At 56.3% G+C, this 22,984-nt stretch overlaps 1 protein-coding gene across 1 annotated transcript; it reads right to left on the reverse strand.

Moving 5' to 3' along the window:
- Positions 1–5,693: 5,693 nt before the first annotated feature.
- On the reverse strand, positions 5,694–22,983 carry SDC4 (syndecan 4; the record flags this gene model as incomplete). The annotated part of the gene is made up of 5 exons (XM_012728127.1): positions 5,694–7,574; positions 9,380–9,575; positions 10,260–10,315; positions 11,355–11,493; positions 22,972–22,983. Coding segments are annotated over 5 exons (555 nt in total), but the record flags the coding sequence as incomplete, so codon positions are not given.
- Position 22,984: the final 1 nt, after the last annotated feature.

The raw sequence follows: 22,984 nt of genomic DNA on the forward strand, positions 1-22,984 counted from the left end.
TGTTGTTTGGCCCACGGGGCCCCAGGTTCCCCTCCTGAAGCATGGGGTTGCTGCCTGAGGACCTGGCTTCCACCCAGGAGCACCGGCCCAGCCCCTGCGTGCACCCCTTGCGTGCATGCCCTGTGGCTCGAGCCTGGCATGTGCCCTGGCCTGTGTTTGCCCTCCAGCCCACAGCTCTGGTGGCTGTGCAGGGGCCTGGCAGTCAGGTCTCTACTCACCTGGGCACTTTCCTCGCGGCCCCAGTGGGACACAGCCCTGAGGACAGATTTCCCTTCCTGCTGTCACAGATCTCTGTCCAGGAGTCTGATCTGTGTGACCCGTGTCCCCAGCAGGGCAGGCCACGTCGCAGTCCGGCCCCCTCAGCCTGCCCACCTCAGCTGCTCTGTTTGCCACAGGGAAGCAGAATACCAGGCAGGGCTGCCAGCTACCTGTATCAGACCCTGATGGTGCCAAGTGCGGAGGACTGGGCTGGGATGTGGGCTTTGGGCCCACACTGGGCCCCTCTTGAACTCTGAGGAAGGGCTTGTTTCTGCAGGAATCACCCCTCCACCCCACACACAGTATGGGAAAGCCCCATGAGAAAGAAGCAGTTGACATTTCCCCAGGGGAGGAAATGAGGCTTTACACTCCACGAGGTCTGGGCTGAGATCTGTCACCTGCCTTCCGCAGGCTGAAACCCACTCAATAGGGAGGGAGGAGGATGTTCAAGCCACCCACAGCCCAAGAGGGAATCCTGGCTGAGGAAGGCAGGGAATAGGTGTCCCCAAGTGAATGCCTGCCCCGGGACCGTGACCTCACTATCCCTGATGATGTCAAAGCAGGAAGCTAAGGGGTTCATCGATTCCCACCTAGGGAGTTGGGGTTCGGGTGCTGCCCTCAAGGACTTGCTCTGCCAATTCCACGAGGCAGGAGCCCTGGAAGCCAAAAACCACAGCAGGCCCTGGAGCCAGGCCCAGCCACAGGGCTCTGGCTTCCTCTGCACCCCGCCTCGGGGTACCATAGAGCCCAGTACCCCTCTGGAATCGGGAGCCTCACAGTTCCGACCGGCCTGACCTCCGAGGCACAGGACAGGAGGGAGGGGTGTGTTTCATCAGCCCTGGCTGGACTGTCCCTACAGGTCTCCTGAGCCCCAGCCTGACTCCTCCCTTGCAGTTCCTACCTCCCCCTCCTTCCCCCTCACTGTGGGGGCTTTCTTCTCCATTTGCACCAGAATATCCTGCTCAGATGTCACTTTTTCCAATTTGTGGGCCCCAGTGCAAAACAAAAATGTCTTTAAAAACTTGAAACCACTGAGGGCAGAGCCTGAAACAAGCAGGGGCCATCTAGGCCTGGAGCCCTGGTGGGTCCCTGGTTCACACAGAGCCTGTCTCATGGCCCCTCCAGGGATCAAAGATCTTTATGTACATGCCAGGTGCCCCCACTGGACTGTGAAACTCATGTGTGGAAAGGCGCGTCACTGCTTGTACCAGAGGGCGCATTGCAACGTCTACAATAGGGGCTCAATAAATACCCAATTGTGTTGTGTTGGCAAATCTATTTGGATTCTGCAAGTGCAAAGTGATACCAGCAGGTGGCAGTGTTCCCCGCGCAGGAGCTGCGCGTCCGTTTAGTTGAGAGCCCCCAGTTCGCTAAGGTTTGTCTTCACTGTTTCAAGCTCTCTGATCAGGACCCCACGGCCCCTCCCCCCTACCGGACACACACAGGGTTGAGGGTCATCGCTTTGTCCATATTTCCTCCTCTTTTACAGCTGGGGAACAAGCGCCAGGGAGAAGCCCATGAAGTTCTTGGGTAGGCTGATGGCAGAGCTGCCTTGAATCCTGAACTCTTGGTGGTAAATCCAGAGCTCTCAGCTTCTCACTTGGAAGAACAGGTCAAAATCTCTGCCCCACTGTCTCCCTACTTACTGACTTTCGTGCCACTGAACGCCGATCCCCCCAACCCCACTCTCCTCTCCCAAGCCCGTCTTCTGGTTTACGCTTTAACATTCGAGTTTCTCTCTTCTGTTTCTTTTTTCACCTGTTTCCTTTTTTTTATTTCGAGGGGCACAACTTCTGTTCCTTTTAAGTTAGGCTTCCTTAAAGAGAACTCACAAAACCACAGTGTGCGTGCCATTTTCAGACACTAAGCTCCCTGGGGAGGGTATGGGTCACTGAGGACACGGTGGCCATGGCCTGGGAGAGAGAAAGGAGATTTTAAGGGGGCACGAGATGCACAAGACAACATCTAGCAAGCTTTGCAGGTGTCCGTCCTGACCACACTCATCAAAAAGGCCCCCTACTCAGGCCTGGCTCTGTTCTAGTCCCCAAGGGACAGAGGTGGGCAGAATGGAGTGAAGTGCTAAACACCTGCTCCAGTCATCTGCCACCTGGAGGGAGGCTGGGGGAGGGGTGAGAGGTGGGCAGTGCCCTGGGGAAGGCAGAGCCTTGTGATCCAGTGCTTTGTGGACTTGCCCTGGTCACAGACCATTGAAGAGGGGTCTGCTCTGCCAGGCTTACCCCCAAGCCTTCATCTGCTTCAAAACATCCTCCTCCACCTGGCTCCGGCTTACCTGGGGAAGGGTATTGGGCTTGGCTGGGTTTGCCCTGCCCTACCACAGATCCCCACATAACCTCCACAATGGCGGTAACATTGATGAAAAAACAACCCTAATGGATGTGTGAGCAAGGACCCGATTCCCTTAATACGACTTCCAGGGAGTCTACTCCCCAACCCCACCTGTGGCAATTCACTTAGTTGGAATTTCCAAGAACTTGCGGTCAACATTAAAAGAGGATGTACCATGTACACGCATTTGCATTTGCGTCCCCTCTTTATGTGATTACTCTTACGTATTATCAGAGAGGTCGCCTTTAAATGAAGCTGTGCTCAGCTCATGATGACGCTTCTTCAGCCATCTTGGAATCAAAATGATATGTTCTAGCCAAGGGCGCTATTTCAAGTCCTCTGAACGTCAGACCTCCTCCTCCTCTTCTATAAACAGGGACATCAGTATTTGTATCATCAAGATGGAGGACAACTAAGACCTAATATGTAGAAAGCACTTTGGACAGGGCTCGGTCCCTGTAACCACTTTCTTGAGTTAGCAGCCCTCACTGTCGTTTCTCCAGAAGCTCTTTTAGATGGAATCCGATATTGCAGTCTCCGCTTAACAGACGGGGAGCTGATGCTTTGGAAGAAGTAAGTGACCTTACTGTATTAGGTTTCTGTGTTGTGTAACAACTTACCCCGAACGTGCCAGATTAAAACAATACACATTTATTGTTCTGCAGTTCTCATGAGCCACACGTCCAAGCAGAGTTTAGCTGGATCTTCTGCTCAGGGATACCCAAACGAGAACTGGGGTGTTGGGGCTGCTGTCTCAGAGGGACAGGGTCCTATCCCCAAGCTCCCGGGATGGTTGCCAATTACAAATGTCACGGCAACTTGCTTCATCAAAGTCAGCAGGAGAGCTCCACTCTTATCAGGAAGGTTCTAGATCTTCTCTACAGGTCTTTCAATGGATCAAAGCTGAGCAACACAAAATAACCTCCTTGTTAGCTCAAAAATCAACTACCCTTCGACATCACCGACTAGGAATGCAGGCACCCCACACAGTCAAATATCTGAGAATAACTTCTGACTCCCAAGAAATGTAACTGCTGAAAGCCTACTATTGACTGAAAACTTCCCCCAAAACATAAATACTCAATGAACAGAATTTTGTATGTTAAGTGAATATACTGTGTTTTAACAGTAAAATAAGCTGGAGAAAAGAAAATGTCAGTAAGAGAATATAAGGAAGAGAAAATAGATTTTCAGGACTAGACTGCAGTGATGCCGTAAATTTATCTTTGCTTATAAGAAAACCCACAGAGGCAAACTGAGTTATTTCAAAAGTTAACTGCAATTCATCACCGTAGTGACATGTTTATGATTCCCTTCACGTAGGCTATCTAACGAGTCTCAATCACGGGATTGACACCCACTGTGTTTACTCAAAGGGAGGGAATAGGTTGGATAATGCACCAGGGGTCCGGAATCTTGGGCGCATCTTGGAATTCTGCCTACCCCACCCCCAAAACACACAGCAAATTATGGGCTGGGAAACCTAGTTGGCCATTAGGCCTCCCCAAGCACCGTAAAGGAAACATCCCATGTTAGGGGGAGTGTTTCTGCTGCTTCAAGATTGGTGGGTTCTTGAAAGAAAATAGCCCAATATTGTCCAAAATGCACACTTTGCTTCTCTTTCCCAACTCTCAGATATGATACCACAGCAAGTTCCATTCAGAGCCAGCTCTGATAAGTTAACTCCAGTGTGACCCAGCAGGGGGCTGGAGTAACCACCTTCAAGACAACAGAGCCCTCTCCCAACCCACAGGACTGACCTTGTGAGCGACTTCCAGGTCTCGGCCATGGTGTCCCGAAGACACCCCATCAGTCCAAGGTGAGGAGCTGAGACCTCCTGCCAACGGTCCCACCAACTGGTAGGCCCCAGCACAGCCAAGCTCTCAGGTGACTGCAGCCTGTTTTTTTTTAAGAAAGTGGTTTCTTTCTTTTTTTTTTTTTTTTAAAGATGTATTTATTTATGCATACAAGAACTAGGGCATGGGCCAGAGGTGCAAAGGGGTGAAAGGATTCACCAGAGACAGAGTGGGGAGCAGAACAGGTGGACTGACTGAAATACACTGCTGAGGGGAGCAGCGGGCGGGTCAGGAGAGGTCTGCCGCGCCATGTGGTCGGTCACCTCTGGGGCAGGCGGGGATCGAACTCATGCGGAAGTGGCTTAAGCTTCTTAGTGCTGTGCTTTACCCCGCTGTGCCACCAGGGAAGGCCCTAGACGAATTTAACTTTTGAGATAATTTTAAGCAGCTACCTGCGACGAATGACACTGTATCGGGAAAACACTGTCTCAGGCTCTCGCGGGATCTGAGACCACAACCACCTCAGATGGCCTGAGCAGCCCCTGTGAAGAGTCTGTGACAGACTCCCACCGGCAGTGGGTGTGAGCAGACTCCACATGGCCTGGGCTCGGATCCCACCTCTATCATTTTTGCCACGTCGGCAACTCTTTGGCACCCGACCCTGTGCATCCTCCTTTCCCACCCACCCCGCAACCCCCTGAGAAGCACTGGGCAATGAGGCACCAAAGGCAAACCACCAGAGCCTGAGGCCTTGGAATTAGGGTTCCCTCCGCAGGCCTCCCCCTTGGAGGCAAGGATCTTACCCACCTCCCGACACTGCTCCAGAGCTGTTTGAGGAGGCCGGCCACGCACAGGCAGGCACAGGCTAGCAGGTTCCAGGTAGCAGGCAGAGCCCTTTTCTGGAAGCAATCACACTGGTCCACAGCCCCTAGCAGTTCTCATGCAGCCCCAGAGCTGCCGAGTCTGAAATTTTTCCTAAGTGGGGGAGCCGGATTTTATTCAAAACCTCCTCATTTTCTCCAGCTGGCAGCAAACCTGAGGCTTTGTGTACGTGTTGGAGACATGGTACCGAGTAAAAAAAACACCGAGGCAGGCAGGACCTGCCCTTGCCACGGTGCTGCCAGGCCTTCTCCCTCCCTCCAGGTCCCTGAGCTCATGTCTCTGCCTCTGGGGTCTGACACCCCAAAGGGGCATTATGGCCAGAGTAGTCATCTCAGGCTCCACTGAGACCCAGGAATACAGAGCCCAGAAAAGATGGCTTGTTAGGAACTTGAAGACGACAGAGGCAGGCGATCTAGAAAGTACCAGGTTTTATTATCTTTTTATCAAAAAATCAGTAACAGACAACAGTGTGAGGAGACTACAGAAAAGGTGCTCACTCGCGAAGTCTCTGGAGGGGAAGGACTGGGGCGGGGAGGGCCCAGCCAGCTGGGACCAGTGGTGAAGGGTAGTGAAGGAGGAGGGGCCCCCCCCTGCCAGTGGGGTCAAGAGAAGATGGGGTCTGACCAGGCCCAGCCACCACCCCTCCTTTCCAGAGAGGGAGGCTCGCAGAACACAGGCCCAGAGCTTGGCCTCCTCAGCCCCCTCCCAGCGAGAGGAAGGTCAGGCGGCGGCAGCCAAGGGCCCGAGCTCCTCCCGGTGGGGACGGCCTCTCCCTGTACACTCAGGACAGGCCATTCAGCCACCGCCATTCAGCCAGCGGTCACGGAGCACTTGAACGTGGTTAGTCACTGAGGAATGAACTTGAACTTCACATCCTTCTGACTGACTGAACAGCCACACGTGGTCAGCGGTGGCGCGGGGCAGTGACCCTCCGACTCTCCCCTTACATTGAGAGCGCCCGCCAAGGAAGCCCCCGAGCCCCAGGAAAAGGCCAGAAGGAAGAGACAGACAGGCGCCCCCACCCCCAGGCAGGAGGCGACCCGAGACACAGGCCAGGCCAGAGGCCACTCAGTCACGCACTCTCACTCGCTCAGCCACCCGCCCACGCCAAACCGGAAATAGCACGCTACTTCCTGGAAAAATATATTTCATCTATTTCTCTAGAACCAAGGAAGAAGAACAATATATTACAAGAAAAGAGACAAAAATATCCCGTCATCCCCTACATTGTACTTTGGGGTCTGCTAAGAAACTGCTTCCACAAAAGTCACTTCTTAGAAGAAGCAGCAGCTTCAGAGAGGGCTAAAGTCAGGGGCAGAAGTGGATGAAGTATTAAAAAATTGGGGGAGGGAAATAAGAAAAAGAGGAAGAGGGGAAGAAGGGCCCTGTCTGAAGCTATAAATAGTAAAAAAAAAATTAATAAAAGTCATATCGCCGGCTCTCCTCTCTTTTTTGAGAAACAAACAAAAAAAAACATTAAATATAAACTTAGCAGGTGCTCTGGAAATGTGTGGGACAGCGGAGGACCCCTCACTGGGGCCACTCCCGCCAGCAGAGCCACATGAAGGAATGGACATTCACAAGACACCCTAGACGCACATACATAAGTACCCTACAAACCCTTTTCTATCAGCAGTCAGCGCTTGCCTTCCTGTCCACCCACCCCCGCTCTCCCTCCCTCCCCAAACAAAAATGTCAGATTCCCAAAAGTCATTTGAAAGAGCCTAGAATGGCCAGAGCATGGTCACAATTGCCCTCGGATGGACGTGAATCAAGGTGCGGAAGGTTCTAGGAGCTCCTCTCAGCTGCTGGGGCGACCCAGAGCTAGCACCCAGCGTCGCACAGGCCCGGCTGAATGGTCCACAGACTGCTGGAGCTGGGCTTGGCTTCTAAGCTGGAAGGTTAGAAGGGACCTTCGGAGAGACCGGTTTCCTCCCATTTTTTCGGCTGGCACAATGGAGGCCCAGAGAATCAGGAAGGCACAGAACACACCATCTCATCTCATACTTGACACGTCATGGAAGCTGGAGATGCTGATAGGTCAGTTTTTAGGTTGCCCCCCCTCCCTTAATGTCCACCCTTCAAAATCCTTCCACTTCCCGCCCCCCCCCAAATCCAGGCCGGTGCCCACGAGGAAGCTTCAGGCGTAGAACTCGTTGGTGGGGGCTTTCTTGTAGATGGGTTTCTTGCCCAAGTCGTAGCTACCTTCGTCCTTCTTCTTCATGCGGTATACCAGCAGGAGGACCAGGAAGATGGCGAAGAGGATGCCCATGATGCCTCCCACTATCAGAGCTAGAGGGGCGAGAGGAGAGAGGGGTGACAGCTGCTCACAGGGACCTCCCCGCTGCACCCCGTCCTGGCCAGACAGCCTCACAGTCACCAGCGCCGGGGCCAGCAGCCGAGGCCTCATCTGATGCTCATGACCTCATTTAGGGGAAGCCAGTCACACAGTAAGTCACTGACGACTTGCAGCTCCAGTGGCAGGCAAAGCCACCACCCGACAAGCAGGAACTTGAGTCTGAGACCAGGTTCTTTCCAAACACCAGGCCGACTCCCAGCAACAGCATAGCACGAACCGAGCCAGGAGCCAGGAAGGGCGCAGAGTGGAATCCCCCCAGACACACCCAGCCCAGAAGCCTCGGCTCGGCAGCGTCTGCTCCCACTCCCACGGGGCCGCCACTCCCACGGACAGGCACATGCTGTGCAAAGCCCAGTCCGCGGGTCTACACGGAGGCCCACACAGCCGTGCCACAGACGGCTTGGCGCTGTGGCTGCTGTTACTGCAAATTTAGCCGGAGGTTAAGGCCTACATTCCACTCCCATCTCCCCCACTTTACTGGCTGTGTGATGCCAGGCAAGTTCCTTTATCCATCTCATTGCAAAATGGGAATAATACGACTTTTCTCCTGCCTTTGTCCTAAGGATTAAATAAATTAATCCACTTAAAGTACTTAGTCCAGTGCAAGGCGAACACTCAATCGTCATTCATGTACACCTTTGTGGTTTATAGCTGCATCCCTAACACCCTGGCACAGCACACAGTGCTTCATAAATGCGCTCAGGTGGGCTGAGCGAGGGCACCTGCAGAGTCAGATGACGTGGGTCTCCACCACCGAAGCATGTGCTCTGCCTGCAGCCCGCCAGCCTGAGGGGCGCGCTCCCGGTTAGCACGAGCCTCTCGGGACTGCTGGGCCAGCCGGCTCCCGGGAGAACGGAGGAGGCTCCTGGCCTGGGCCCAGGGCACCCACTCACCACACTGGCTCCTCCAGACCGGCCCCTGACTGCCAACCTGGCCAGAAAGGGAGTTCCCCCGACAACACCCCCAGCTGCAGGGCCCGCAACCAGCCTGACAGCCACTCCTGAGCCTCACCCTGGACGCGACTTGCCCCACTACAGGCCAGAACTGCGCCTTTCGCCTGAAGCCAAACTTATCACCTCTCTGGGCCTCAGCTTCTCAACCTGTTCCGGGAGGCCTGTGGCACCTGTGTGGCACCTACTGTAAAGGAAAAGCGAGGACTCCAAGGCCCATTATGCTAACAAACCAGGACTGCCCTTTACAGTCTGCAAGTTATTTCAGATCCTGTTTCTCATGGGATCATTGCTCCAACCCAAGGAGGCTTCACTGTACCCATTTACAGAGAAGGAAACTGAGGCAGGTTGGAAGGCTTCAAGAGCAGCGGGGGTGGGGACCCACTTCTAAGGGGCCTCTGGGCTTCTTAACCTTCCAGAATTAACTCCCCGGGTGCCAAACCTGGGCTGTAAAAGTGCTTTGAAAATACGAGGACTTAAGGCAAGTGAATGACTCAACTTGTCTATTCTTTTTTTCTTTTTTTTTAAGATTCAGCAGTGGTCACCTTGTCTATTCTTAGCAGCCTTTAATAGACAAGCCTTTCCCTCCACTGGCCCGTGTGCGGGGATGTGCAGACACATACACAGAGCCAGAGCCACCCTCTCCCTTAGGGAGATCTGGTCTTCCATGCCCAGGGTGCCTTGAGTGTCACTGAGAAGGGGTCGCAAGGAGCCAGGTGGGGCCCCACTGGCCCCCACTAGCTGGGCCCCTTCCCCACCCAGCTCTTTTGAGGAGCACACAACCGTACCTGCCAGGACCTCTGTCCTCTCGAAGATGCTGCTGCTCTGAGCAGTGCTGGACATGGACACTTTGTTGGGCACATTCTCAGTCTCAAAGGGTGAGATCTTCTTGGGAATGACCTCGTTCTCCTCCAGCTCCTTGGGCTCAGTGGGGACCCGCCTGCCAGGTCCTGTCCTCTCAGGGATGTGATTGTCTATAGGCTCCTGAGTGGGGGAAGGAAGGACACTCAGTGCAGTGCAGGAGGGGAAGGACACTGACCAGGGACGGGCGCATCAGCTGGGGGGGACGCTGGTTCTGCCATCGTTCCCGCTGAACCACGCCGTCTGGAAGAAATCAGAAACAGCCTCTCGAAGACCAGGCTGGCCAGTACCTTCCCTGGACTTCCCTACTGTATCTGCCCCAAACAGGGCATAAGGGATGAGACCCAGGGTCCAGGGACGTGGGTGTCCCTGCACACTGCTGGTCAGTGCACTGCTGGTCAGCAGGGCAGTTTGGCAACCCCAGAAATGTCTCGCCCGTGAGTGCAGCCTGTGGTGCGAGGGGCTCTGTCCTAAGTCAGCGATCTGCGTAAGAGAGGCTTGCTGTGGGTTGCATTTTAGAATACCGAAACATCATAAACCACCTGTCCACTAATACGGAGAATCAGGTGAAGTGTATAGTTCTGTATATGCACAGGAGGAACATTAGTTCTGTGGGAAAACACAAGTGCCAGCAGATGCATGGCAAGGGGGCACCACTCTGAGTGTTGAGTCAGGACCTTGCAGGGCCTTGTGGGCCCACAACCCACAGCTGGGCCCCACACCAAGGCCCTGGTGGAGGGAGGACAGACTCCACAACAGGGTTACAGGGTGTGGGGGGGGGTGGGGCCCGGGCGAGCAGTCACTCACCAAGGGCTGGATGATTTCAGGGATCCTCAGAGTCATCTTGGGGTCCTCAGAGTCATCTGCAAGGACAGAAAGACTGTGTGTGAATGTGAAGTCAGTCACCCCAGATGATGACCCTCAGCCATGGCGGTGGGCGGGGTTGGGGGACTCCCAACTTACATCCAGCTCCCTGGTGCTCACAGGCCAAGTGATTGTCCCTAGCCTTGTTCAGTCACCACATCTGTGAAGTGGGGCTCCCGAGGCCCCTTCGATATGGTCTCCCTGTGATAGCTAGCTGGTAGCTGAGGAGATGCTTCCTCAGCTCCAAACCCCTGCTAAGTCATGGCCAGACCCTGGGCTCACAGCAACTCTGGAAGCGGGTTAGACACGCAGGCTCTCAGGGCCTAATGAATCAGCCTCTACATTTAGCAAGGTCTCCAGGGGATTCATTTGAGAAGGCTTTAGATGGTGATGTTGAATACTAGAAACTACACTGTTTACTGAGAGGTCGCTGTGTGCCAAGAGCTCTCACGTGGCCGAGTCTCCCCTACGTGACTTTCCTGCGCTATGTGTTAGGAATCGTGGGCTCAGACGGCACAGAGCGGCAGAACGAAGTCAGGGCCACGGGACCCCAAGGCTAGCACCTTGGAGGGGCACCTCTCAGGGGGCCTGTGGGCCCCGCAGCCAGGGCCAGAAAGTCAGAGAAGATGGCAGAAGGCCCGGCCGGCCCCCACCCTGCTCGGCTCCCACTCTTGGGGGTCTGTTCACGGCTCCCTAGCCCACCTCTGCACCTGTATGTCCCCGGGTGTCCCAGCTCCGTTCCTGGCCAAAGGTCCAGAAGCACCAGGCTGGTCCCCACTGTGGTGCCAGGCCCCAGACCAAGTGGGACAGGCTCAGGCCAGTGCTCAGAAAACTAGAGCCACGAAGGAAAACTCAAGCGACCAGGACAGGCCCGAGAAGGCCCCGGGGATGGAAACTGTTGACCCAGTCACTTCTGTTTCCTCTAATATGGAGGGGCCCAAAGGAAAGCCCCACAAAGCCCCACAAAGCCCGAGGCTCCAGCCTGGGTCACCTCCAAGCAGAGGCCACATTCCCGCAACCCCACCACTTCCTCCATACCCATATCTCCAGAGCCAGACAGCTCAAAGTCATCAGATTCCTGCCCAGGGACCCCCACATCCTCATCGTCGGGTAGGGCTCCGGAGAATTCCCGGCCTCCTAGGAGATCCTGGGGGTCGATGACCTCAGTCTCTCGGATCTGGAATTAAAAAACCACACGTGAGCTCAGTGGCCCCCAGGCTCCAGCACAGCCCCTGATGTCTTCGGAACGTAAGCTGGGGTGCTGTCAGGTCTCAGGCCAGAGCCCAGAGTCTGAGGTCCCAGCTGCTCCTGACCCTGACTTGCTGTGTGACCTTAGGCAAGTGTCTATGCCCTCTGGGTTCATGAAAATAATGAAGATGGCGTAATCTGCCTATCAGTGTTTCTAGATGCCATAATGAAGCGCTTGATGTATGCCATCCCTGGTCTTAACCACACAGGCCCAACCGTGACTCCACTTGACACCCAGGGAAACTGGGCTTGAGAGACACAAAATCATTGTCTTTGGTGACATAAGTAGCAGATGGAGAAGTGAGGATCCCACCAGGGTGATGCTGGAGGCCACGGGCTCCCAGGCTTCCTCCTACGAGGCGGCACGGTTGATTCACCCACAGCCGGGAAGGCTGCTGGCTCTGGTCTTGCCCTGTTGGGACACCTTTCCCAGCTGAGTCAGACTGGGCTGAGGCCGGCAGGGCAGGCTCACCTCGCCCACGCTCCAGCACAGCCCTGGGCCAGAGCACTGCCCAGAACCGGTGATCCAAGCGAGCAAAAGTGCACGCTCTCTTCAGCCTTCCAAACTGCTCCCACGGGCATCCCGCCGGCCCAGAGAGCACACAGAGAACAGGCAATCTCTCACAGGCCTCCAGCTCCCAACCACACGGCCCCCACCCAGAGGTCCCTGCTAATCTAGTGGAATCTCAGGCCCATCCCCCATGGTGAGGCTTTCAAAAGCAAAGCGTGGAAGGTCCACAGAGGCAAAAACACCTTTCCCATGGTCCCACAGAGCAGGCCTCAGCCACTTTACATCCATCCATGCGCTCAGCCAGCCGAAGACAAAGCCCCTCGGAATCGTCCGGATGGTCAGGAACGCCACCTCCCTACCCCTCAGCTCCTGCGCTCAGGCGTCTGTCTGCCCAGCACAGCAGACCAAAGCGCGGGATGTCACCAGTTAATTCAGATGCCAATAATGTGCCCACTTTTTGTCAGGGTTCCGATTACATTCTGCACACATGGCTCCCCAAGGCATTCTGCTTATGCCTCCCAGATCCCCTAATTCAGGGGGTGGGAGGTCCTGGGGGGAAGTCCTGCTCAGCACCTCAGAATACCAGCTGGACAGGCCAGGGAGGTCCCACCCTCCCATTTCACGGAACTTGAGCCCTGAGCGGGGCCGTGCCTCGCCCACGGCCACACGGTTAGTTACACGAGTTAGTTACACGGCTCCCAGTGGAAAGAGGCCAGGTCTGTTCCTGTCTGCCCCCAAGCTGCTCTGCAGCCATTGAGATGGCCTGCGCCGGGCTCCTATCGGCGGAGAGACCAGGCTCTCCCTGTACTCTGGCCACTGGCTTCCCGGGAGAGGAGAGGCCAGGCTCTCCCTGTACTCTGGCCACTGGCTTCCAGGGAGAGGACGGATCAGAGTGCCCTCTTCCACCACCCATCCCCCTACACACACACCAGGGCATTTGCCGGATTCCTGGAAGGGAGGAAGTCAGTGGGCACCAGCCCCTCCCACCGGAGGAGAATCTGCTGAAGGCTTGGCACACTGGGTGTGGGGAGCCAGAGAGGTTAAGTCCTGGTTAAGGATGACCTCATGACTCGGGAATCGGGGGCTGTTAAGCTGCTGGAATTCCAGCCCCACACACAGCCCGTGCCTGTGGCTTCGGTTTGGCAGCTCGGAGGACAGGGGATGGCTCTGGGAGGTTTCGCAAGCTGCTTACACCTTGGGCAGGTCCTGAACTCCCACCACCAGCACCTGCCCCCTTCTCCTGCTGCACGTTCCCCGGGGCCCTCAAAAAGCGGCTTCAGCGGAAACGGATTCAGAAAGGTAAAGTCCCTTGCCCAAGGTCACACAGGTAGTGGCCACATGCTCCAGTGTCCAGGTGTGGGTCACTGGACCGCCCAACCACATGCATATGAAGCCGCATTTGAGCACTTGCGCACCAAGGCCGGTCACCCCACCCGGGCTAGGAGGATCCCAGTGAAGGAAGATCAGATCTGGCCGGGGACAGAAAAGGCCCTGTGGCCACGGCAATCAGGGTTGGGGTCCTGGGGGTGCTGCCCAGGTGCGGACCCTCCCCCTCGCCTGTGGGCAGGAGCCCATGGAATGTTGTTTACACATTCTGACTTTTTCTAGTATGTGAAAGTGCTAAGGGGTGTTTCAACACAACCCATGGGGCTAGGGCGCTGGCCAGCTGCTAGAGTCTACTCCGCTTCAAATCAGACCAATGAAGCTGACAGAGGAGGCAGAGGGGGACCAGGCAGCCAAGTCGGCTGCCAAGCCGAGGCTCACACCTACAGTTAACTCAGTTCAGCCCTTTGTGTGGCCGCCGGCCTCCCTAGCTCTTCCTCTGTACACCAGGCTGCTGGAGAGGAGAAAGGCTTGGCCTAGGGTCAACTTCGTGGCGAGGTTAATGCCCAAAAGACACCTGTTCTGGCGTCTCCGAGGGCAGCACTAGCAATCCAGGGGCTTGGGTGGGCTCAGTGGGCAGTGCCAAGGGCGGGCACGGGAAGTTGAGCCCTCCAGCAGCCCCTCTGCTCACTGCTCTGACCAGAGGGAAATGCCCAGTGGGTGGGAGCCCTTTAACTCCAGCTGGCAAGACCAGCCCCCACACTGCTTTGTGTGTGTGGTGGGGGAGGGGTGCACCAACCGCCCTCCCTTCCCCCACTCTTTTGAGAAGAGGAACATTCAGCCTTGGGTGGTTTTCAAGAACCAGGCCACCCAGCAGCGGCCCAGTCCTGACCAGAGAGGGACCCCGCCCGGCTCCTGGCAAAGGCTGCGGTCTGCTGGCCCCAGCTCACCCGCTCCCTGCGTGGGAACGTGTGCCCACATGTGTGTGCGTGCAGACACTCCCTGGGCGTCAGGTCTCCCTGCATCTGTCCTCCTCACAGGCACGTGACTGACACCCACTGAATAAGGCAGTGATCTGGGCTGTACACACCCCTGCCAGAGGGCACCCCCGGCCGGTGGCATCAGGCTCCGGGGCTGCAAATGCATCCCAGCACTAGCCGCAGTGAAGGGAGGTAGGGAGGTGGGCGTTGCTCTGTTCTCTAGGGACTGGCACCTGCCAAGAGGATCCCAGCCTTCTTTTATAACCCGCAAACAGATCAAAAGACAAGGTCACCCAGGCAGTCACACAGCTGGACGGAGCGCTTCCGGCTCCCGGCTGGAACTGTCTGTCCACCTCAAGAGTACTGGCCACCAGGAAGTCCACAGACAGTAACTGTGCCCCGATGGACTTCCCAGCCAGTGCGGAGGCTCCGGGCATGACACCGGGCAAGGTCCAGCTCACCCCAAAGTCCTTCAGCTCGTCGCCTAGGAAGAAGCTGGCACTGGAATCACACAAGAGTGGGTGCCCCGTGCAGGGCACCCTACTGGGGTCCCTTCAAATGAGCTCATGTCATTAGCGTAACAACCTTGAAAGGGGCCCTTGAGGCAGCCGCATAGCGCACAGGTAGAAAGCAACAGAGCTGGATTCAAACCTAGATCTTTCTCAAGACCAACCAGACTTCTCACTGCCACCTACACCTCACCCCTACATCCTAACGGCCAGCCCACAACACACACTGCCTGGCCAGAGCCCCAGGGCACCCCTTCTCTAGACCAGGCAGTAAACAAAGGTGAAAGTGATATTGCTTGAACAAAAGAACAGAAACTTGGCTGGGCTACCAGGGAGAAGTTCAGGGTCAGGGCTTGCTTAACTGTAGACTGTGGGGAGCAAATACGGGAGGGGGACTTTGCCCTACCTGGCTCCTCCCCAGGGGAAGGTAGGGTCAGGGACACACGTGACTCTTTTTTTCAGGTGGCTGAGACCAGAGAGCAACTAGAGGAGCCAAATTTAGGGGAGACGGACCTTGGGGGCAGCCATGAGTTGCAGCTACGGAGCCTGGACAGGAGATCCCCAAAAGGGGCCATTGACACAGACCTTGTTCTCCCCTCTTCCCCTCCTAAAGGGTCAGCTACCCCCAGAATGAGCAGAACTCAGGGGCCCACAATCAAGATCATATCTTGGGGGCAGGCAGGCTCCAGCATGGGAGGGAAGGCCCAGGCCTAGGGACCGGACCGCCGCTCCCTAACTATGAGGCTGGGGTTACTGCACCTTGCATTCTCCTTCCCTGTTTTTGTAACCAGGGCAGGAGCACCTTTTAGGGTGACGAACATGAAGCAGAATGTTTCAGCACGTGCAAGGACTCAACACATGGCCTGGTCCACAGCAGGTGCCCAAGGACAGCAGCCACTGTCCAGCAGCAACCCCCAGCTGCCTTCCTGCTAGCCGAGGGGATAAGTGCTCAAAGGGTCCCGAGTCCTGGGAAGAGCTATGGAAGCAGTTCCATTGCTAGAAGGTGGCGTGGAGGGGTCGATGCTTTGCCCACTATGAAGAGGCATCACTCTGACAGGTTATTACTTTGCCCCCGAAACAGGAGACTTTGCAATCCTCAACCAAGTCCCTTGAGACTATGCAAGAGAAAAAGATCCAGAGATGGACAGAGGCCTGCCCAAGGTCACGCAGCCTTAGGACCTGGCCTAAGCAGAGGAAAAGTGTCTGTATTCTTCCCTAGAGAAGCAGACCAGAGACAACTGAAAGTAACTACTTAGGGATCCGCACTCCAGCCCCATCAAAGAACATAGCTAGCAGGCAAACACAAACTACGAGCTGACTCTGGTGCCTGAAGGGTTAAGCCAGGTCTGAGGGTGGGGCAGGGGTTCAAATGTCATCTGTTCTCGCTCAGCAGGCTCCAAGGTCAGGTTACTGGGAACACAATCTTGCTCAGGAGAGAAACCAGGCCTGGCCCTGCCAGCAGCCAACTTTTCACCAACCACAAGAGCAGCCCATTCCACAGCAAGGTCCCTGGGATCCTAGGGTGCCAGCTAGGAAGGGGAGTAGGGAAGGGAAGTGGGGAATCTTCTGGACATCTCCCCAACTCCACCTCCCTGTGGCCAACTCCCCATTTGATTTTGGGAGATTCACCCTCTAGGCCTCAGTTTCCCCATGGGTAAAAAGACAGTTCTGGAAGAGACAAGCCTCCCTCTGTCTCTAAGCCGAGCAGCCAAGCTTGGCACGGCTGTGACTGGGGCAGAGACTGGGGGGGCTGGCTCCCACAGGGCCTCGGAGACAGAGGTGCATTGAAGCTGGGGCTTGTAATCTCCTCAGACCCGAGTCCCCGCTGGATACTCGGACAGGACAGAAACAAGCCTCCCGTGTTCTCAAGAGCAGAGTAGCCTGGGCTGGACTGATTAGATCGGCCATGGGTGCTGGCTTCCTGCCCCTGCCCAGCCTCCCCCACCCTGTGGGGAAGCCGCTGCTCCAGTCGTCAATCTGTCCCACAGCCCTCTCCCAGCCGGCCGGTGTAAGAAGTCTCCCCACTCCCAGGGACCAGCCCAGCCGCCAGCAGTGGGTCACCCTCCCCCCAGGCCCTGAGGTCCCAGTGGCACTGCCTGTCCCCGAAGGCCTGGCCATGACTGGCCAGGCTCCACCGAGTCACAGTTTCCACACAGCAGCCTCTCCTGCCTCCCCCTTTCCATTACCCCAGGGGTCACCTGACTAACAGCCTCTGGACTGTGCCAGAGAAAACTGGGACAGCTGAGTTCCAAGCCTGAAGGATGGGGGGGAAGGGGAGATACAGGGCAAAAAAAAAAAATGGGGCGGGGGGGGGGGCTCCCCACCCTAGTAGGAGGGCCTGGCCTAGGGAGAGGGGGGAGAGAAGCCCAAAGTTGGAAAGAACTGTTGAGACCTCAGAGTGATCCCCTGGGGACCCTTGGGATCCTCCGAAAAAGAGAAAAGATTTTGAATCTCAAGAACTGTAACCATCAGTTTACACTTTGCACGTGTGCACAAGCGTAACACCACCTCTCCAAAGCCCACCCCAGGCCAGGAGAAGGCTGGTCATTGTCTAGCCACTAACAATAAACTCAGCTTGAGCCGCACTTTACAAGTTTGTTCAACATGATTATGACTCTCGAGTGTCCCAGGTGTTTTATAGAGAACACTGGGGCTCACATCGGTCAAGTGACTTCTTAACTATGAGTCCCTAGGTGGGTGGCAGAGCTGGGTCGGGGGCTCGGGGTTTTCAGACTGTGAAATGCAGGCTCCGGGGGTGCCAGAGGGCTGGCAAGGAGCAGGGCAACTCCCAAGGTCACCAGTGAGTCAATGACAAGCCAGCCCACGAGGTGAGGTTCCTTAGAATCCTAAGGTGGGAGCGGGGGCCCCCAAGGACACCTGCCTTTTCCTCTCCTGCACCCCCTAATGAAAACCGGCTTTTCAGAACACTAACTTTTCAGCCCACATTGCATACAGGTGTGCATACACACGACCCCAAAAACCCAGAGAGCTGTCTGTAGTTCCTCAGCCCACAAAAGACTGGGCTCTGTTGGGACTGGGTCCTCTCCCTAGGAGACCAACCTGCAACCTGGGGGGGTTGACGACTCCGCCACGCACCTACCCCCAGCCCTAGGTAGAGTCCTGGCACTGGGTGGTGCTGGGTGGCCATGGCCCGCTCCCCTCCCTCCAGGTTTCAAGCTGCTCAGCAGGGGTTCCTACTGATAGAGCCAGGAGGGTGGGGCTGCTGGGAACTGGTTCTTGTTTAAATATAAACCCATCTGATAATTAGCCAACAGCCCACTTCTAAGACAAACAAATAGATTTGGGCTCCAGCAGCCCCACCCTAACTCCACCCTCCCACCCAGCAGCTGGAGGGGGAGGGGAGAGAGATTTCCAGGGGCCCTGGGGGAAGAATCCTCAAAGCACCAGACCACCTGGCTTGGAGTTGGCCTCCAGGCTAGGAAGGGAACTTCTCTAAGGATAGTCTCCTCCCTACCAGACCGGATCCTGGCGCTTTCCGGGCAGACAGCCGGCTCCTGTCAGCCTCACAGGGTTCCACCTTCCTACCTACAGGAACTGGGGCTTGGAAAGGCTGAGCTTGACTAACACGCCCAAAGACAAGAGAAAGGTGGACTCACACCTCTGGAGGTCAGCAGCGTGACCCCAAGCCAACATGCAGGTGCCCTCCCATCCCAGGAGCTAGGAGAAGAGCCTGAGAACTCTCAGAGCTGCCAGGCAGCTTTGCCCTCAATTCAAGCCAGCAGCAAACTTGCTTTTGCTTTAAGGTAAAAGCAAAGGGTGGGCAGCCCTCGCTGATCTGCGACGTCTAAAGGCCAATTCTGAGGACTCCACCCCGTCAGAGTCCCCGCAGCCAGAAGGCGAGGGAGGTCTGGGGCGCAGGGACAGTATTTCCTGACTGCTCCCTTGCAGCCGTAGGCCATCGGGATGCTGACTATTTTAACAGGCTCCCAAAAGACAAGATAACACTCTAGGATCCCATCCTACACCCCCACCAAGGCCACCCTATTAGCCAAGAGGTTGACAGGAAACGAGTGATTCAGGCTGGCGGGCTACCACTCTCCTGCAGTGACTCACGCACCGTCCAGCCCCTTCCCCCAAACTGTGAGTGGTCATTTGGAAAGCACACCCAGCAGTCCCAAGGCTGAGGACAGCGAAGAGTCAATTCTTCCCAAGAGGGAGCTGGGGCGAGAAGCCAGCCTGGCTCCCAGCGCCTCATTCAGGCGCTCCGCACTGCAAGTCCTTGGAAGAGGCCTCTGTTTCCAGGCGCTGGGGATGGCAGGAGCTGAATGTCTCCATTCCCCGCCCTCGGCTTCTCTTCTGGGTCCAGCTCTTCACCCAGGAAGCCCAAAAAAAAAAGGGCCCATCCAAGGGCCACCAGGCAGCACCCTTGCAGGGCTTTGGTCCAATCACCTCAGAGAGTTGGGGACACCGAACTCAGAGATGGGGCACATTCCTTCAAGGTCACTCAGCAATTCAGAAGCAGGACCCCAGGGAGTTATCTACCTTCAAACTGAGTCCATGTCTTCATCTGCAATATTTTTTTTTAAGATTTATTTATGCACACAGAACTGGGGTACAGGCCAGAGGTGCGGGGGCGGGGAGTGGGTGACAGGATTCACTAGAGACAGAGCAGGGAGCAAAATAGGCAGATTGGAGGAAATACACTGCTGAGGGGAGCACTGAGGAGACAGGATTGGTCTGCTGTGCCATGTGGGTCAGCTCCCTGGTGGGGGATCGAACCTGTGTTGCAGTGGCTGCGGGCAGTTTCACAGTCACGAGGGAGGGCACTGAAATATGCTGAGGACACTCAAACCTGGCACCTGTTTCTGTTCTAGGTGAGCCACTCCATTCTCTGAGCATCGGTTTCCCACAAACGTGGAGGTAACCCCCTACCTCTCAGTGTCAGGAAAGCCTCCGCAGTGTGGGTCAACGCACAGAGTTCATCCACTGGGATACACACACTGCCCAGCGCCAACGTGAGCACAGGTATTTCACGAGAAGGTGAGAGAGCAGAGTCCCTGCCCTGGGCGTGTGTGGGTGGCAGCGGGTGTGGGGAATTTGGTGGAGTATGTTAATCCCTCCTGAGCCATAAATTTCTTCTGGGAGGGAAGCCTTTATGATTTCCACAGTCCCTTTCAAACAGCATTTAATTATTAATGGAACAGCAGAGGTAGAAAGGGCTTTCAAGGTCATTCAGTTCAAGCCCGTTTCACAGATGGGGGTCGAGGACGCCCCTAGAGAAGGACCCAACCTCACAGAGCCCTCCAAACCCAGACCCAGGTGTTTCACTGGGTATTTGGTAGCCCTCAGGGGCTTTTGAAAACCCCAAAGAGCTCTCACTGGCAGCTCAAGGGCCCTAGACCCGCTGGGCTTCCGCCCCCTCCCCTACTTCTGGGCAATCTAGGAGGTCAGCAACATCTCTAAGACAGAGTACACCCTAGGGGTGGGGGACACTCCCCCCAAATGGATTGGGACAGGTGCCAAGTCAGGGGGCTGTGGCCCCGGGGCAGCAACACCTCTGGGAGTGGGGGTGTCAGTGTCCTAAAACAAGGCTGCTTTTAATTGGCCAGGGAGGGAGTGGCAGGAAGGCAGATCAGGGAATGCTCCCAGCTGGACAGGAAGAACTGGTTTAGGATTGAGCTGGGCCAAACAGGGGAGGAAGGCAGGGCTGCCTGGATTCCTTCCCCAAAGTATGCACCAAGTGGGCTGCGGATACCTATAAGAAGGGCAGCCTTTGGGGTGCCCAAGGGCCCCGGGGGGGGGGGTGCGGGGGGGCATGCATACTGGGCAAGGCTTCTGGTAGCCTAGAGGCTCTGTGACCTCATGGCGCCTTTTCCCCTCTCCCCATCCCCTTATCTGTAAAATGGGCATCAAGGAGTCCCCACAGGCCAGGCTTTTGTGAGGTAAAATGCATCAGATCTATATATGGCAACTTCTCTATAAATCATAACCCAGGAGCAAAACCCTGGTCTCGAGACCTCCGATGTCTCCACCTGCAAAAAGAAAGGAGCCGACCGACTATAGCTCTATGGTCTAATCCATCTGTGACCAGGTCTGATTTTTTCCGGCCACAGCCTTGGGACAAAAGGGGATGGTGGGAGGAAAAAGGGGAAACCCCTGCCCTAGTTAGCGGCATTCGCAGGCAAGGCAGCGCTGAGGTCAAGAAGGAGAGACAGGGCTCCTCTGTCAGGAAGCAGCTGGTCTGGGGTGACCTCCCCAGGCAACAGTTCACCAAGTGCGAGACCCACAGGGCCCCCTTCCTCAAACCACATCCTTCCCAAGGCGCCGGATACAGCTGTCTGCGCCTCACCCTACAGCACCTGCAGGCTCAGCAGCTCCTGAGCTGGAACTGGCATGAGACTGCCTGCCCCCTTCCGCCCCCCTGGGCAGTGACCTCGCGGCCTCCTGGGTCTTGCCTTCCCCACAGTGGCCAGACCGCCCTGAGCCAAGGTGGCATCGAATGCTTCCCCCAACTGCCTGGCTCCAACACAGCCTTCAGGACCTCGTTCAGAGCACCATACCAGGGCTCAGCTGGCCTGGGCACCAGTCTCAGCTCAGCCACTACCCAGTGGGCAATGTGGCCCAGAGTTTACAGCAGTTTCCACCTCAGAATTCCTTGAGGCGGGTCAGCCCCACATGGCATGAGATTCCAGACTAGCCTGAGTCACCCAAAGGTGAGTACAGAAGTGGCCCTGGGTGCAGCATCATGCGACAAAGTAAGATAAAAGGGGATCGGGAACTCAAAAGTCTGGTTGTCCAAATTTGATTCTGACTCAGCCCCTGGTTAGCTGCCTGGCCTTGGGGCAGTGGTTCACCTCTAGCCTCAGGACCAGTTTCAGGGCAGCAAAGAGCAGGGTTGTCCGAATCAGGCGTCATTAGAAGACTCATCAGAAAACTATTAGGACAAGAGCCGCCAGACACCGTAAGAGCTAGACGTTGGCCACGCACGGCAGCAAGTGCTGGACAGTTATGGCTCCGGATTTAATTCATTCCAAAAGAAGCCTGCCTGGCACAAAAGACCTTGCCCCACGTAAGCCCAGAGAAATAGGAGCCTGTAAAGGAATTGGCATTAATGATTAAACAACAGGGACCCCTCCCCCCAAAAAATGAGGTTTAAGGCACAAAGTCCAGGTTCCTGGAGAGGTAGGTGGACTCCCTGACTTTTCTGTGCGTTCAGCCTCCCCAGTGAGCAGGCCTCTCCCACCTCAATCTCTACCCCAGGCTGGCAGCTGGGATGAATGGAGTTTCTGGTGGCCTAGGACTTTGAACATGCGGACAGGGGACAGTGACCGTGAGAAGGGAAGGCTTCTCACGTCCTCCAAGCTCCCTGAGGTCTCTTCATCCGCAACCCCCTTCACCCCACTCCAGGTGAGAGCTTCTGTGTCTCCCTCTGCCCTTCGCAGAAATAAACACCCTTGCTGCAGAAAGCACAGGCCCAACTCTTAGCCAAGGGCTGAGCCTACCCATCTATCCCCTCTCCCTTGAAAGTTCAGAGCCCCGACTTTGTAAGGACCCTGAAGAAGCAGCGGTTACCTCCTTAGTCACCGGTGGCAGGTGGGGACGTTGAGGTTTGCTGGGACTGACCCCTGCCCTAAGTCACAAGCCAGTGGCAGCGCACGGCCAGTCCTGGGAGCAGCTTGGATTGCAGTCGGCCAGCACCCACCCTCACCCCGAGTGGGCAACAAGGCTCAGCACGACCCCCCTCAGCACAGGTGGCCTCATCCCGGGGCCACCGCGGGTCCCAGAGCGGCGGACTCCCAGCGCCACAGAGGGCAAGGGCGGGGACTCAGGGCCCCCTCCGGACTGTCCCTGGATCACCGGGACAGAGGTGGGAGGCAGAAGAAGTGACACCGGTTTGGTCCAGTCCCAACCTGGAGCCCGGGCTGCGCAGCGGCAGGGAGAGGCGGAGGAGCGCCTCCCTCCCAGGCGCCCCGAGATCCCGGAGCCAAGTTTCCAACAAAGTTTCCCCGCCTCCGCGTCGACTGGGGGGCGGCGCAGCCCCCTGAGCACCCCCTGCCCGAGGCTCCCCGTTACAAAGGCGGCAGCGGCGCGGCCCCCTGCCCCCAGGATGCCCAAGCCCCTACCGACTCGGCGGCG

Source organism: Condylura cristata, unplaced genomic scaffold, assembly GCF_000260355.1.
Source record: "Condylura cristata isolate star-nosed mole 26May11 unplaced genomic scaffold, ConCri1.0 scaffold00022, whole genome shotgun sequence".
NCBI lineage: Eukaryota > Metazoa > Chordata > Mammalia > Eulipotyphla > Talpidae > Condylura > Condylura cristata.